At 40.7% G+C, this 17,995-nt stretch overlaps 1 protein-coding gene across 2 annotated transcripts in view; it reads left to right on the forward strand.

Annotated features, from left to right (window-relative positions):
- The first annotated feature begins 998 nt into the window (after positions 1-998).
- LOC109904043 (latent-transforming growth factor beta-binding protein 2) overlaps positions 999-17,995 on the forward strand; it is a 143,011-nt gene continuing 126,014 nt past the window's right edge. For both annotated transcript variants that reach the window (XM_031788191.1, XM_031788192.1), the window contains exons 1-2: positions 999-1,879; positions 9,095-9,168. In XM_031788191.1, the coding sequence (XP_031644051.1) occupies positions 1,416-1,879; positions 9,095-9,168 (538 nt within the window). In that variant the 5' untranslated portion in view covers positions 999-1,415. The remainder of the gene's footprint in view (positions 1,880-9,094; positions 9,169-17,995) is intronic.

Below are 17,995 nucleotides of genomic sequence, written 5' to 3' on the forward strand. Positions count from 1 at the left end.
GAGTTCATTTTTATCTAGCAACCGCAGTCAACTAGCTAGCAAGGTAGCTGTTGCGCTTTCTAGCACATTCACTAATTCGCCAATCAGCAAGCTAGTTAGCTACCATGTCATGTTCATGTCAAACTGTCAACAGAGTAGCTAGCAAGCAACAAAATATGCCAAATAACAGTCTAAAAACCACTTGGGGGTAAATAAACAAGACTTTACCATTCTGACACAAGTCGCATGGCCAGGAATCAGGTTTGTATCTGACTTCAAATCAAGCTGGTTTGAAGTGTGGTTTGAAATATCAGATTCCATGTGCTTTTTGGCTTTTCAGACTGCAGAACAGATTTGAATTGTATATGCAAAAACATTGGTTTTGAGTAACTTCAAACTGCCAATGTGAACCAGGCTGAAGTGTATCATTGTGGGTTGAATGGGATAAGGCAGCCAACTCTCTTTGGGTTGTTTAAGATCTTATGGGAGAAAAAAAATGTGTTGTTTCCAGGCAGTCCAGGGAAACTGATGATGCAGCATGGAAGAGAGTGGAAGATGAATGGGATTTGTTATATAACTTCTATAGTTTCCCAAGAACTCAAATGTAGCTTTAACCGTGTGTGCACTTCCCATATCCCCCATGTTGTGTGACATAAATATCATATTGTTATGTCAATGTTCAATTACGAGCCTACTAATTACTCAATCACGTTTGTCAATGTACTATATTATATGACAAGTTGACCTTACCTAGCATACTCAATCTAACATTTACTTGATTTGCATTTTTAATACTATCCTGCAGTATCCACATTGTGCGCTACATGTGCGTTTATGCAACCGCAGCAAAGAGGAGCGCAGGGTTAGTTTGTGTATGATCTCGTACTGTAGCTTGGCGGCTTGGACTGGGGGGGCTGAGCGTAGGCATCAATAAGACCACGAAGGGGGAGTTTTCTACTTGTAAAACGCATGAAAAGCCTCCCCAAATTCCCAGTGACTTCAGATTCAAGGAGGTGGTCATATCCATCGGAGCACCATTCATACTCTAGAACTTTCACTTCTAGTAGGACTGCGGCTTCAGAGAAAATCCCATTGCTGCCTGCGCGCGCTCTTAACATGAACTCAAATGGATTAAAACGTATGTGACATAAACCTGTTTCTGTAAGTAACCTATAGGTAAGCTTTACATTTTCAATTTTAGGAGAATATGCGAAAGCTGTAAATTGGTTTAAGATTTTGAATCCATCCTGCGTAATGCTTACCTGGACATTATGAAGAGACATCAAAGCATTTTGCATGCTTGGGAAAAGATACAGTATTGCTGAAACTTTCTGTTCGCCTCCATTCAACCACTCGATATTGCTTGTGGATATCGACACAACTGAATCTTGAGTGACCAGCCTACACGTAGCAGCAATTTCATTTTTGACACAAATATGGACCGTTTATGGATTGCAGTTTTAGTGGTTCTAACCGTTGCACTAGTACGAATGTGTGACTGCCAGAAGGACTCAACAGGTGGTAGACAGGAGATGTGGGAGCAGCTCCGGGAGCTAGCGAGGAGCCAAGGTCACTCCGCAGTGGGAGCTAAGGACGCTGTCCCCGACATACCATCCAGAGAAAGCTTGCTCAACTTCTCTCATAATGTCTCGCACTCCGGTCGCCGGGCTCCGGTGAGCTCATCATCTCAACGAGATAACAGGTACGCGACGGCAATTAAACCAGTTCCAGCTCCCAGTACGGAAGCTTCCCTCCGGGCGGATGATGCCACGGTCCCACGAGATGCTGCGCGTAGGGCCGCGACACAGCTCGGCACCCATCACTCATCACAGCAAAGACCGCGAATCAGTTCCAGACAGAGCAACAAACCCAGCTCAACGCATACCAGGCGCCTTGCAGGGTAAGACACAGCGCTTGTTTTTTTTTGTTGAAAAAATATGTATTGCCCGCAGGAGTACTTTTGAGTTTGTCTACAAATTAAACATTTTTTTTTTTTTTTACATAAATCCTGCTGTTTCTCCTCCCGGGGTTGTGAGGTTACATTATTTATTATCATCTTTGATGTTTGTGATTTGTGTTGTTGCTATTGTGTCGTGTCATGAATGAACACTAGCCTACTACAGGGAAACATTTGCTTAGTTGATACACTTGCTATTTGTCTGCTACACAATAATGATTGTATTATAGGGTGAATGACTTTCAACAGTAGCCTATGCAGTTGTGTGCCCTCTATCTGCTACAGATGTTTTGTTGCTCTTATTTTCCCCTATATCTCACACAGGATGGTAAACATTGGCTATATTGCTATAATGTCTAACGAATGAATGAAATAATTCCATCCCATGGCTCCAGTGTGTCTGAAGTGAAAGTCGGACCTCTCCTCTATTCAGTCTGACACTGAATTCCTCAGTGACATTTCTCTGAATGGAATGATAATTTGTCATGTGGGGTCATGGCAGGACTTGAACTATATTGGTAGAGGTTAAACCCTTTATTCATATCAGAACAGTGAACACAACATGTTTCTCTGGACTAGGAAGTTGTTCATTAACGACAAGTGTTAAACCACATTTTTGTCACCAGTTTATGCAGATCAGTTTATTGAAAGAGCACTATCATTTTATCTTAAGAAAACTTTGAAACAGTACAGTTACCATGTCCTCAGACTACTCCTAGGTATGTGTGTGTTGTGTGAATACACATGCTGCCCATGGCCATGTAGTGGTTCTACAAAAGCCCTCTGCCCACATTTGCAAATTCACTTAGTGATTAGAAACACCTGTTTTCCTGGAGGCTTTTTCTCAGTGCTGCAAATACCTGGAGTTCTTTCTCTTTCTTTTTACTCAAAACAGAACCATCAGTTGTTTCCATTAAAAGCTGATTATTTGTAGTAAATGAACCCTCATGCAGCCAACCCTGTTTGTTCCATAGGACAACGCATGGTACACATGCATGGCACACGACCCTATGGGAATCAGGTTATTTATATGGTCAGTTTCTGAGGGACACTTTATGAACAGTATGAGGATCCCTTCTAATTGGAGAAACACATGTTGGGGGATGAAAGGTGTACTCGCTAACCTTACTCTGCTGAATAAGGTGAGGAATGCCTAGCAGACTCTGTGTAATGTCTGACAGTTATGGTTAGGAGGAGGTGAGTAGGGAAAGATCTGGGATGATAGTCTGAGTGCCCTGAATTCAACCACCGTTCTCCTTTTAATATCTTGCACTGGTAGGCTTTGTCACTTGGTTCCAGAAAAGTAAACCTAATATAATGGTTCCCATAGACTTTCACAGGGAGATTTAGAGATACTAGTGTATCAGTGTGTTCAGCACCAATGTCTTTATTACTGTTGCTGAGTTGCTGTAGAAAGCAGTTCATGTGGCGCCCCCACATCCACACAACACAATGGGCTAGATTCCATCAAACTTGTACGGTAACCAGAAACATCTTACTTCTTGTGCATTAAGAATGCACATTTGGATTCATGGACTCAACAAGCCTATGTTACAAAACAATGTGAATAAAAATATAATCCAACCCATGTGGATTTTAACATGCTTTCTCACTGCACAGAACAAGTATTATTTTAAAAAAGGAACCTAGTTACTAGTTTGATTGAATAGGGCATGTGCGTCAATCTAATTAACATAATAACAAATCCCCATGAAAATCAGTCTGTTTATGAATGACATCTGTTTTTTGTATGGGCTGCGTCTCAATCCGCGGCATCCGCCTATGTCACCTTCCGCAACTTTTTTTAAAAATGTAATATATATTTTTTTAACTAGGCAAGTCAGTTAAGAACAAATTCTTACTTACAATGATGGTCTACTGTGGAACAGTGGGTTCAGCCTTATTCTGCCCCTGAACGACAGATTTTTACCTTGTCAGCTCGGAGACTTGATCCAGTAACCTTTTGGTTACTGGCCAAACGCTCTAACCACTTGGCTACCTGCCGCCCCATCTGTGGGGAAAAGTGTCAGAGCTACAGCACTGTTTGTCAGAAAATCGGTCTTTAACGGAATTCGTCTGTGGAAAGATGAGAATCTCACAAACAAAATGGTGTTTTCCGTTTTGTTCTGCGACCCCAAAAGTCATGGGACTCGTCTGAAGGTAACCCGGTATCGTTTAAAAAAATTAATGAAAGTAGTTTTGTGCCAACTAAAAAAAGGAGTTAAATATGTGTACATTTTTTTCTATATACACTGCTCCAAAAAATAAAGGGAACACTAAAATAACACATCCTAGATCTGAATGAATGAAATATTCTTATTAAATACTTTTTTCTTTACATAGTTGAATGTGCTGACAACAAAATCACACAAAAATTATCAATGGAAATCAAATTTATCCACCGATGGAGGTCTGGATTTGGAGTCACACTCAAAATTAAAGTGGAAAACCACACTACAGGCTGATCCAACTTTGATGTAATGTCCTTAAAACAAGTCCAAATGAGGCTCAGTAGTGTGTGTGGCCTCCACGTGCCTGTATGACCTGACCTCCCTACAATGCCTGGGCATGCTCCTGATGAGGTGGCGAATGGTCTCCTGAGGGATCTCCTCCCAGACCTGGACTAAAGCATCCGCTAACTCCTGGAAAGTCTGTGGTGCAACGTGGCGTTGGTGGATGGAGCGAGACATGATGTCCCAGATGTGCTCAATTGGATTCAGGTCTGGGGAACGGGCGGGCCAGTCCATAGCATCAATGCCTTCCTCTTGCAGGAACTGCTGACACACTCTAGCCACATGAGGTCTAGCATTGTCTTGCATTAGGAGGAACCCTGGGCCAACCACACCAGTATATGGTCTCACAAGGGGTCTGAGGATCTCATCTCGGTACCTAATGGCAGCCAGGCTACCTCTGGCGAGCACATGGAGGGCTGTGCTGCACCCCAAAGAAATGCCACCCCACACCATGACTGACCCACCGCCAAACCGGTCATGCTGGAGGATGTTGCAGGCAGCAGAACGTTCTCCACGGCGTTTTCAGACTCTGTCACATGTGCTCAGTGTGAACCTGCTTTCATCTGTGAAGAGCACAGGGCGCCAGTGGCGAATTTTCCAATCTTGGTGTTCTCTGGCAAATGCCAAACGTCCTGCACGGTGTTGGGCTGTAAGCACAACCCCCACCTGTGGAGGTCGGCCCTTCATACCACCCTCATGGAGTCTGTTTCTGACCGTTTGAGCAGACACATGCACATTTGTGGCCTGTTGGAGGTAATTTTGCAGGGCTCTGGCAGTGCTCCTCCTGCTCCTCCTTGCACAAAGGCGGAGGTAGCGGTCCTGCTGCTGGGTTGTTGCCCTCCTACGGCCTCCTCCACGTCTCCTGATGTACTGGCCTGTCTCCTGGTAGCGCCTCCATGCTCTGGACACTACGCGGACAGACACAGCAAACCTTCTTGCCACAGCTCGCATTGATGTGCCATCCTGGATGAGCTGCACTACCTGAGCCACTTGTGTGGGTTGTAGACTCCGTCTCATGCTACCACTAGAGTGAAAGCACTGCCAGCATTCAAAAGTGACCAAAACATGAAAACATGTCTTGCTAATTGCCTATAATTTCCACCTGTTGTCTATTCCATTTGCACAACAGCATGTGAAATTTATTGTCAATGAGTGTTGCTTCCTAAGTGGACAGTTTGATTTCACAGAAGTGTGATTGACTTGGAGTTACATTGTGTTGTTTAAGTGTTCCCTTTATTTTTTTGAGCAGTGTATATATATATATATATATATTATATTTCAAAAGCTTTCTAATATCTCCTAGATATAGAACAGACACTTCAAAACCTTATTCCTTATTATATTTTTGTCTGTTTTTCCATTTATGAATGTGTTATTCATTGCTTTTCTATGGCCTATAGCAGTAAAGGCCAAACAATATAATATTTGATCAAATCATTTGTTAAACATTTTTTTATATACCTACAGGAGTCCTACAATTCAAAATCAAATGGCTAAATGATCCATGGTATGACCATCGTAAAACAATTCAATATGTTAGCTTAGTAGAACCCTCCCCTCCAAAGGCTTAGACTTGTAGGGGTTAAAGGTCCAGTGCAGCTGTTTTTATCTCAATATCAAATCATTTCTGTGTAACAATTAAGTACCTTACTGTGATTGTTTCAATTAAAATGGTCAAAAATAAGCTAAATAGTTTATTAGCAAAAAGCATTTTCTCAAACAAGAATTTTGATGGGACTGTCTGGGAGTGGTCTGAGTGAGGGACCTAATTGGAGGAGCCTAATGGGAGGGATATGTAACCTGAAAACGAGTTGTTATTGGCAGATAGGTTTGAAACTTTGTCATTGGTCTATTAACTTATACTGCCTAGTGATGTTGCCAGGCAGGCCAAAACTCCATCCCACCATCTTTTCAAATCGCTCAAACACTAAAAGGGCATGATCATAATTTTCACAATTTCACAGTATTATTTCAACCTTATTGAGTGAAATACCTGCCCCTTTAAGGGACCGTAACAGTAAAGGTGCCATAAATCTTCAGAGGCATTAATTAACCTTGTGTAATTCACGATTTTTCACCTCTTTCTCTTTCATTAGCTTGAAATGAATTATCTGCTTGTCGTTAGAGAGCGTGTGCTTGCATGACACATTTCCTCTCGGAATTCCCACTGTCTCCTTACTCACTCCCTGATTTCTGGTTAGCCCTCTGGGATAGGGAGTTCCACACGGCGTACCTGTCATGCCCTCTCGAGCTCAGTCTGTCAGGAAGACCCAGGACTGCTCCAACTTGCTCGGAAAATTGCTCAACCTGGCTGCATAAAATGGGTCATTATGAGTGCAAATATGACATCATTGATATTTATAGAGCTTTTATGAAAGGTTTTGTTATGTAGAACTTGAATACTTTTACCATGCTACTGTACTCTTCATGATGCTAGCAGGAATGATCCCTATAGGCATGAACTTCCCCACAGACCTGCTGATCTATTTTGTATGGTTCATATTCATAATTTCTGGGAGATATTATTGTTTTCTTAGTCACTGTTATATAGTTAAAATATGGTGAATCAGCTGTTTGCAATTGTAAATGTAATTGATTAACTACCTACCAACTACTTTGCTCTAGTCTGATTGGTCAGATGTTTGTTAGTTGTCAGAAGAGTTCAGGAGTTGATGCATGGTTGTGAATATGGTCAGTTTGCCTTAGCATTTCACAGCTAAGGCAAAGCGACGCAACAACCAATGGTTGCGTGGCACGTCATCGACTGTGTCATCGAGTGACAAATTGCTATAGCAGATGTGGTTAACTGATTCTTAAAATACCTATCCAGGCATTGTAAGATCTGTCAGGCATCAGCAATGTCTAACAATAGGAACACGTCCTAAATCTGCAAAAGATTCATTGGTCTCCATCTAGTGTTTTTCTACATAGAGAGTAATCTATCCATCTAAAGAACTCTCAAACCACAAAAAAAAACGGATGTAATCGTTAGTCTTAACAGTTTTGCAACGGAAACAAGAGTTTCTATTAGACAAATTCTGGTAGGTCCCTCTCCATTTCATTCCGTTTACTTCCGTTTGGATCTGGTTCCTAGTGAATACACCCCAGTTGACTGACCAGGTGGTGGTGACAGAAGGCAGACAGTACTACTGTCACCCTGTGTTTACCCTTTAACAGTTTACTAGTCATCTCCTGACCCAGAACAGATATCGTACTGTATCTGCATAAGCCATACATACATTCACTCAACTCATTGCCATTAATATCTCGTGGAAAGAAGATGGGAAGTCAATTTATGCCAGAACTCTTGTTTGTGGTTTGAATTTGCCCTGGAGTTGCTCTTGTGGTGTGGTGCCTTTTCATGCATCTCGCTGTTAAAATTGGCCAGCTCTGTTCTTGCAGAGTAAAATATGTAAAGAATCTAGTTATTATAGTTTGAAACTTGTCATCTTTCATTTTCCTGGAGATTTATGTGAGCAAAGGGTGCTTTTCATGTGTTTCTCCTGTTCCCTCCCAGGCTCAGATAACCACTAGCCTATTTGTTTTCCCTCTGGACTCCATGCAGCACAGAGAGAGAGGGGTGTGTGGCTCTACACTCACAGATAGAGTTTCATGCTTTGCCTGCAAATGTTATTGAATAAAATGCAATTATTTCTGAATCTCTAAGGTGCTCTTTCAATAGGCCAACCACATTAAGGGATATGAGACTATAATGGGGTCAGAATTAAATCTCAGATAGAAATGTTAAGGTTTGAGACCATGAACACTCAAAACATTATTCCCCTTATGAATTGTGGGGTACTGTACTTTGTACATGCCAGTCCATTTATTACGTACGAATCAAATCAAATGTATTTATAAAGCCTTTTTACATCAGCAGATGTCACAAAGTGCTTACACAGAAACCCAACCTAAAACCCCAAACAGCAAGCAATGCAGATGTAGAAGCACTGTGGCTAGGAAAAACTCCCTAGAAAGGCAGGAACTTAGAGAGGAACCAGACTCTGAGGGGTGTCCAGTCCTCTTCTGGCTGTGCCGGGTGAAGATTATGAGAGTACATGACCATTAAGGCCATATCGTTCTTCAACATATTGAAACGTTCATAAATGACCAACAGGGTCAGATAATATTCACAGTGGTTGTTGAGGGTGCAAAAGGTCAGCACCTCAGGAGTACATTTCAGTTGGCTTTTCATAGCCAAGCATTCAGAGGTCGAGACCGCAGGTGAGAGAGAGAGAGAGAGAGAGAGAGAGAGAGAGAGAGAGGGATTCAGTTAGTTAGTTAGTTAGTTGAAAACAGCAGGTGTGGGACAAGGTAGCACGTCCATCTGGTAAACAGGTCAGGGTTCCATAGCCGCAGGCAGAACAGTTGAAACTGGAGCAGCAGCACAACAGGGTGGGCTGGAAACAGCCAGGAGTCATCAGGCCAGATGGTCCTAGGGTTCAGGTCCTCCGAGAGAGAGAGCGATGGGAGAATTAGAGCGAGCATACTTAGGCCACCAAATAAGACAGAAGAATTTCACCAGGTAGGACAGACCCTAGCCCCCTGGCACATATACTATTGCAGCATAGATACTGGAGGCTGAGTATTACATATCCCCATACAGTATTACATATCCCATTTCTCTCCCTCTCTTTCTCTGCAGGCCTAATGTATGTGGAGGTCACCAGTGCTGCTCTGGATGGGCTGTGGCTTCTGGCACCAACCGCTGCATAAAGCGTAAGTATTCATCTTTGACCATATGCCTTAGGTAAACAATGATCAATGATAATCTCTATCCTTTGGCTTGACTGTCTCTTAACCGTCCTTCTCAATAGTTTAAGCATATTGTCTTACCCAATAGCAGGGGTTGGCAACTTTGGCCCCCCAAAGTTTGAAAACTTAAGAAAATGACTGTAAAATTTAGGAAATCTGTTCCCAAATATTCCCACAAATATTTTTTTTTAGGTATGATTGTGTCTCAATGAAATTATGAAATGATTGCTTTCAAAATTTAAACAATCTCTTTTTGGGCTTAGATGTGGGTCAATTTGACCATTCGCTCCTACAAAAAACATCCCGCGGATGAATCTTGTTGCCTAACCCTGCCCTATAGGAAGTGTTCCGGTGTGTCATTATTACCTCCATGGTCATGTTATTAATGTAGATTAGCATGCTCTTTCATGTAAAATCCTAACATGGAAATGACCAGTGCTTAGCACTTGGCTCGCTCTGTTTGACACAAGCCCTTAATAATGGGTGTAACTGCACTTTTCTTTATTTGACCACAGCAATATTGGATATCTTAACTACCATATAATTAAAAACTCAATGTCAGATACTGGGGGTGAGTGAATAATTGGGCACTTTTTAAAGCACAATTTTTTGCAGAATCTTAACAGCTTACAAGTGTGACCATTGTAACATTCTTGACATTTGGAGAAAAAAAAATGCCTTTTTACTGTTCTGTGGGTTGTGAAGTGTTCTGTATGTTTTCTAGTGGGGGGCAGGCGCCTTAAACAATCTCTCCTTTTAAGAGATAATTGTGACCTAGTAACCACCCAGCTAGCACATTTTGTTCCTTCAAAGTTTTGGGAACATACGTTTTTGGTTTCCCATTGGTTCTGGGAACGAAGCCATACGTATCCTGACCGGTTAAACTGAAAGCTTTTTAAACGTGCTGAGAACAGAAGTGAAAATTATGCCTGTCTGGGAATGTTTATTTATCGGTTGAAGGGAGGTTCTGATCATGTTTTACTCTGGTTCTTTGAAAGTTTTCCTGGGAGGTTTTATTAATGCACTGAGAACGGAGGTTTTTGATAACTTCCTTAAAACTTTCATTGAACGTTTCAATAAGACTTTTAATAACACTACTAGCTTATTTTGTTTACATAAAAAAAACACTCCAAGCACAGATAGGACACATGGTAATTCATTCCCTTAGGAATTAATCACGTGAACACATTTATTTTTTGTGACACGGCGTCAGTGTGATTCGTATCTATAATCTTCTGTTGTCTAGCTATGGAATTAGTTCACTGCGCCACCAGGATGGTGCTAGCATGCCATGTTTTTATACACATACAAAGCTGTTCTTTAAATCTATTCAAACAGACCTCATTTCAAGCGCTGGAAATGTAATTTGCATAATTACCTCTGGTTTAAATCTGTCAGTTTAAGCCAGAGGTATGTTTTTTTTCTTTAGATACATCTCAATCCACCACATCCGCCGATATCGCATTTCGTGTCTGCGGTGAAAGGGGACAGAGCTAGAGCGGTGTTTGTCCCGAAAATCGGTCCTCTCACAAAATCGTCTGTAGCATCCGAACAGTTTAGCTTACAAACATTTATGACCCTCTCACGAACACGATGGTGTTCTCCGTTTTGCTCTATGAGCGTCTTGGGACTCGTCGGAAGACGGCACAGCCGATTTGCCAACTTCTGTCTGTAGCGTCTGAACAGTTTGGGCTACACACTAAAAAATGAGACTCTCACAAACACATACATGTCAGTTGTTTTGCTCTAGGTTGCCCACAGGCCTCACAAGACTCGTCTGAATGTCCCCAGGTCCCAGTTAAAAAAAATTATGTATGTATGTATGTATGTATGTATGTATGTATGTATGTATGTATGGAGCCTGTAAAAAATAAGGCGTTAAATACATATATATTTTTTTACATATATTTATAAACTGAGCAAGAAAAGAAACGTCCTGCGTTGCATCGATTATATGCAACGCAGGACACGCTAGATAAACTAGTAATATCATCAACCATGTGTAGTTAACTAGTGATTATGTTAAGATTGATGCTAGCTAGCAACTTCCCTTGGCTTCTTGCTGCCCTCGTGTAACCGGTAGTCAGCCTGACACGTAGGCTCCTTGTGGAGTGCAATGTAAGGCAGGTTGTTCGAGAGTTGGACTAGTAACCGGAAGGTTGCAAAAACGAATCCCCGAGCTGACAAGGTACAAATCTGTCATTCTGCCCCTGAACAAGGCAGTTAACCCATGGGTCATTGAAAATAAGAATGTGTTCTTAATAACTGACTTGCCTAGTTAAATAAAGGTGTAAAAAATAAATAAATAATAATAATCTGCAAATCGGTGTCCAAAAATACCGATTGTTATTGAAAACTTGAAATCAGCCCTAATTAATCGGCCATTCCGATTAACCGGTCAACCTCTAATTTTGACCCCCCCCCCCCCCTCTTGTTCAGGGACACATTATTCTATTTCTGTTAGTCACATGTCTGTGGAACTTGTTCAGTTTATGTCTCAGTTGTTGAATCTTATGTTCATACAAATATTTACACATGCTAAGTTTGCTGAAAATAAATGCAGTTGACAGTGAGAGACATTTCTTTATAAATTGAACTTTTTTTCTCTCTCGGATATAGGACAGACACCTCAGAACAAACTTCCTTTAGATTTTTTGAGGGGGACTATCTGTTGTTCCATGTAGTGAATCTGTTATTCAATGCGTTTGTATGGGCTAATAGCAGTAAGGACAAATGAAAATGGTCATACTTTTTATGTATATATTTTTATATATTTCAAGTGGTATTAAAATTAAAAATCAAATAGCTAAATGATCCTTGGTATGACCTTCTTAAAAAAACACAGTCATAGCTTAGTAGAACCCCCCCCCCTCCCCCGGTTTAGACAGGGCTTAGACTGTAAAGGGTTAAGATCAGGTGTGGCCAATTAGTGGGCGCGGCCAACACACCTTGGGCGCGTTCAGCAGGATTGAATGTTTTGGAACATTCAGATAGAAATAGTGTATGTACATCAAAAATACCTCTCTGATATGTAGAATAAGGAATCACATCGTCTCTATTCATGGCATTTCTATCTGCAACGTTCAGGAATGTTTGGCAACTGAACATGACCCTGAACACACTTACAAGATAGAGGATAGAGAGAGTTTTGTTGATGCTGAGAACAAAATATATGTTTTTAATAACATTCTTAGAACATTCTCCTAACGTTACTAAAGTTTTCTTGTGCTTTTTATGGAAAGTTTTCTTAATATTCTGAGATCATAATGTATATTTTTAAGTAAATTCTTAAAATGTTCTCTGAATGTTACTAAAAAATGTTTAGTGTTTTTTATAGAAAGTTTTTATAACGTTCTCAGAACAATTTGAGACCATTACTTTAAATAAAACTGTAGGAAACGTTATACTGAAGTACTGAAATTCACACAGAAGAACTTTACTTCTTAACGTTCTTGGAACACTTTGAGAACATGACTTTAAGTGTTAGCTCGGCAGCTCCTGGTTACAAATATTATCAAAGCTTTTCTATAGCCTATCAAAACATTTTGACAATGTTTCTCCTTTTATTTTTGTCTGTCATCATGTTGCTGACTGAAATAACAGGTTATAGGAGAAGCTGTTCTAGAAAGAGTTATCTTTACGTTTTACAAGCACAGAATGTGAAACCCACACTCACAACCTGCATTTCGGGGCTAGAACAGTTCCCACAGCAACTAGACAGCAGCACACAAACACACACTCACAGTGTCACACGATACAAAAGCTGTAGTTGTTTGCCCATCAGTAAATAAAGTCACCTCCTCATTCGCCAGCCTCCTAATTACTACTGCTGGTTCTGCCTCCTTTTTTTCAAGTCCCAGCTAAAGGCACACTTACAGAGGTGTAAATGACTTAGGATGAAGCAGGAGTTACCCAGATCAGATGGGTAAACATGTTTCACCTGCCAGAAAGTAACATGTCCCTTCTAAACCAGTCATGTTAAATACAGTAGACCATCTAAGAAGGCAAGGTCTCCATCCCACCACCATCTGGTCTCTGTTAGGAGTTTGGCCCTCACCCAGGTGTGGCTGGAGGGTAGAGAACCATCAGCTGTGTAGTGAACTCCACATCACGACCCAAGGCCGGGCCCTGGCCTGGAGCCAAAACAAGCCCCCCAGCCAGCCTGCCCTGGGAGCTCCCTTATGGAGACCTCCACCGTGGTGGTGGAAACCCCCCCACTAACTCAGGCTATCACATTCTCTGAGTGTGTTACTGCAGACCCTAACAGGGTATAACTAGTGGGGGGCGGCCACATGAGAAAACATGTTCACAGTGGGGGAAAGAAAAGGAACAAACCTGTCAACTGGGCAATATGTAAAAACATATCCTCACTGAGCCACGTCTTGGAAATGATATATGACGGGATTGAAGTAATGTCTAATATTAAAACTGTCGGTCGTAAGCTTCAACCGGGAGAGCGGATTTGGTGTCTTGAGTTATGGTTTCTCAACAACACGTCCTTGTTGAATCAGGTTGATGTCACAGCAAATATATGGCAGGAATTGGTTTGACAGTTGTCCAGTGAGAATGCCTACAAGGATTTGTAAATGCTATGTTTATAGAAATGTCTGGGTCTTTGTGTGTCTGGTCTGGTATGGAATCAAGATATGGTTTTAAGAGGTTTTCAGAGTTCTTGCCCAGTTAGTACTTTTGGTTCCTTGGAAGTTGTGGGAAAGTATATTTTTGGTTTCCCATTGGTTCTGCGAACGAAGCCATAAGTGAAACTTTTTCAAATGTTCTGAGAACGGAAGTGCAAATTCTGCCTGTATTGGGAACGTTCATTTTTATTTTGCAGGAAGGTTTTGAGAACGGTTTATCTGGTTTCTTGATAGTTGTCCTGGGAGGATTTATTAACGCTCTGAGAACGGATATTATAGGCTATTTGGAGGTTTTATAATAACTTACTTAAAACTTTCACTAAATGTTACAATAAGACTTTTAATAACACTCCAATCTCATTTTGGGTATACTTTTATGAACTCCAAGCACAGATAGGACACATGTAAATTCATTTCCTTTGGCATTAATCAAACACATTTCTTTTTTATTGTGACATGGCATCTGTGAGATTTAAACACATAATCTTCTTTTCTCTACACATGGAATTGGATGGAGCTAGCATGCAATGTTTTTTTACGCATACAAAGCTGTTCATTTTAGTCTATTCAAACAGACCCCATTTCAAAGGAAACAAGCACTCATTAAGATCAGGTGTGGCCAATTAATAGGCGCGGCCAACATACCTGAAAACAATTAACTTTCTCTATCCTTTATCTTGTTTTGTTGATGCTGAGAATGCAATGTACGGTGCACTCGGAAAGTATTCAGACCCCTTGACTTTTTCCACATTTTGTTACGTTACAGTCTTATTCTAAAATGGATTAAATTGTTTTTTCCCCCTCATCAATCTGCACACAATACTCCATAATGACAAAGCAAAAATAGGTTTTTAGAAATCTTTGCTAAGTAAAAAAGAAATGAAATATCACATTTACATAGGTATTCAGACCCTTTAATCAGTACTTTGGCACCTTTGGTAGCGATTACAGCCTCAAATCTTCTTGGGTATGACGCTACAAGCTTGTATCACCTATATTTGGGGAGTTTCCCCCATTCTTCTCTGCAGATCCTCTCAAGTGCTGTCAGGTTGGATGGGGAGCGTCACTGCACAGCTTTTTCAGGTCTCTCCAGAGATGTTTGATTGGGTTCAAGCCCGGGCTCTGGCTAGGCCACTCTAGGACATTCAGAGGCTTGTCCCGAAGCCACTCCTGCGAAGCCACTCTTGTGTTGTCTTGGCTGTGGGCTTAGGGTTGTTATCCTGTTGGAAGATGAACCAGCACTCTGGTGCAGGTTTTCATCAAGGATCACTCTGTACTTTGTTCCGTTCATCCTTCCCTTGATCCTGACTGATCCCAGTCCCTGCCGCTGAAAACATACCCACAGCATGATGCTGCCACCACCATGCTTCATAGTAGGGATGGCGTCTTCCAGACGTGACGCTTGGCATTCAGGGCAAAGGGTTCATTCTTGGTTTCATCAGACCAGAGAATCTTGTGCGGGCTGTCATGTGCCTTTTACTGAGGAGTGACTTCCATCTGGCCACTCTAACATAAAAGCCTGATTGGTGGAGTGCTGCAGAGATGGTTGTCCTTCTGGAAGGTTCTCCCATCTCCACAGAGGAACTCTGGAGCTCTATCAGAGTGACCATTGGGTTTTTGGTCACCTCCCTGACCAAGGCCCTTCTCCCCAGATTGCTCAGTTTGGCCGAGTATCCAGCTCTAGGAATAGTCTTGGTGGTTCCAAACTACTTCCTTTTAAGAATGATGGAGGCTACTGAGTTCTTGGGGACCTTCAATGCTACAGAAATTGTTTCGTACCCTTCCCCAGATCTGTGCCTTGACACAATCCTGTCTCGGCGCTCTAGGGACAATTCCTTCAACCTCATGGCTTGGTTTTTTCTCTGATATGCACTGTCAAATGTGGGACCTTATATAGACAGGTGTGTGCCTTTCCAAATCATGTCCAATCAATTGAATTTACCACAGGTGGACTCCAATCAAGTTGTAGAAACATCTCAAGGATGATCAATGGAAACAGGATGCACCTGAGCTCAATTTCGAGTCTCATAGCAAAGGGTCTAAATACTTATGTAAATAAGGTATTTCAGTTTTTTATTTTTAATACATTTGCCAACATTTCAAAAAACCTGTTTTCACTTTGTCATCATGAGGTATTGTGTGTAGATTGATAATGGAAAAGAAAGTAACCCAAGGCTGTGTAACAAAATGTGGAAAAAGTCAAGGGGCTTTCCGATTGTACTGTATATGTTTTTAAATAACATTCTTAGGTTCTCTGAACACTACTAAAGTTTTATTGTGTTTTTTATGGAAAGTTTTCTTCACGTTCTGAGAACGAAATGTATGTTTTTAAATAACAGTCTTAGAACGTTTTCTGAACATTACTAAAGTTTTCTTGTGATTTTTTTATAGAATGTTTTCTTAACGTTCCCAGAACAATTTGAGAACATGACATTAAATATAACCATGAAGAAACCAGTAGGAAACATTATGCTGAAGTGCTGAAATTCCCACAGAAGAACGTTCTTTCTTAACATTCTCTGAAATATTTGAAAACATTCCCAATGTCAAACCTGTTGGAGAACATTCCTAGAACATGACCAAAATTGAAATTAAATGTAACCATGTTTGAGCTTTTAGGAAATTTCCTGTTAAATTATTGAAAACTAAGAAAATTAAGTTTGTTTTACTAAGTTCCTTAAATGAGGATGTTTCAAAGTTTCTTAAATGTGCTGAGAATGTTCCATGGCCAAGTAATTATCCTGCACCATTCACATAAAGTTGTGGGAAGGTTGTATACAAAATAACCATAGGACAACTATGGTCTCACCAAGCTCTGAGAAACATTAGGTTCTCAGAACGTTATGTGCTATCTGGGTGTCCTGTTGTGGGTTTGGCCCAAGGTTTGCTCTTGGCTCAGATTCTGCCTTGTTGTTGTAGAAGATGGATGGTAAACACAGTTGTTTTTTCTGTTTTGTGTTGTTTAGTAAGTAACATCCGTCTAAAAGAGTTTGCTGTTATGTAATAGAATACAGAGCAATATTTTGTCATTATTTTTGCTTGAAAGTCACCTTAGTAAAAGTTATTTGAAGTATCATCATTAAAAATAATACATTGTTGAGAAAATGTCTTATATTATTGTTATGTATATAAATTCTGATCAGGCTTTTAAGTCTGTGTTTGTCAGTGTTGTCTGATCCAACCACTGGTTTTATTGATGGTTGTCATAAGGCACATAGTTCTGTGGTTATTTCTGCTTAGGTTGGCCAAAGCCATAAAGTGATGCCAGGTGTAACTGTGGCCAATGGCTATAGAAGATTCCCAGTTTACCTTCATATTTATTTACAAGCAGCATTTAGCATAACTATGCCCCACGGATCCAAAAGGGTGCATCTGGTTTGGGGGTCATCTCTTTAGTAAATTTGCCAGATTCACATCTGTTGACCAAAAAACCCTCAGTCCCAGAGATCAAGAGCAACGGAAGGCCAGATGTACGACAGACAGACAGACAGACAAGCTGCATGTGGACATGTCTGCACAACCTGCTGCTGTCAAGACACACACACACTTCTAAATGCACTTTTCATCTTCCAATGTGTGTTTTACTGTAAAGCCCCCCCACACTCCTCCACACATTTATTCCATGATAAAAAAAAGACCTGCGGATTCCTCCTTTTGCCAGAACCAGGTTTAGGAATTATAATTAAATTAACTTATACATGTACGGTGTCTTCAAAAGTATTCATACCCCTTTACTTATTCCACATGTTGTTGTGTTACAGCCTGAATTCAACATTGATTAAATATATTTTTCTCACAATAATGTCAAAGTGAAAACATGTTTTGAAAATTAAATACAGAAATCTAATTTACATACAGTACCAGTCAAATGTTTGGACACACCTCCTCATGTCAGGTTGTAGAATAATAGTGAAGACATCAAAACTATGAAATAACACATATGGAATCATGCAGTAACCAAAAAAGTGTTAAACAAATCAAAATAGATGTTATATTTGAGATTCTTCAAAGTAGCCACCCTTTGCCTTGATGACAGCTTTGTACACTTTTGGCATTCTCTCAACCAGTTTCAGTAACCTGGAATGCATTTCAAATAACATGTGTGCCTTGTTAATTTGTGTAATTTTTTCCTTCTTAATGCGTTTGTGCCAATC

The sequence above is a fragment of the Oncorhynchus kisutch genome, linkage group LG14 (assembly GCF_002021735.2).
Source record: "Oncorhynchus kisutch isolate 150728-3 linkage group LG14, Okis_V2, whole genome shotgun sequence".
NCBI classification, from domain to species: domain Eukaryota; kingdom Metazoa; phylum Chordata; class Actinopteri; order Salmoniformes; family Salmonidae; genus Oncorhynchus; species Oncorhynchus kisutch.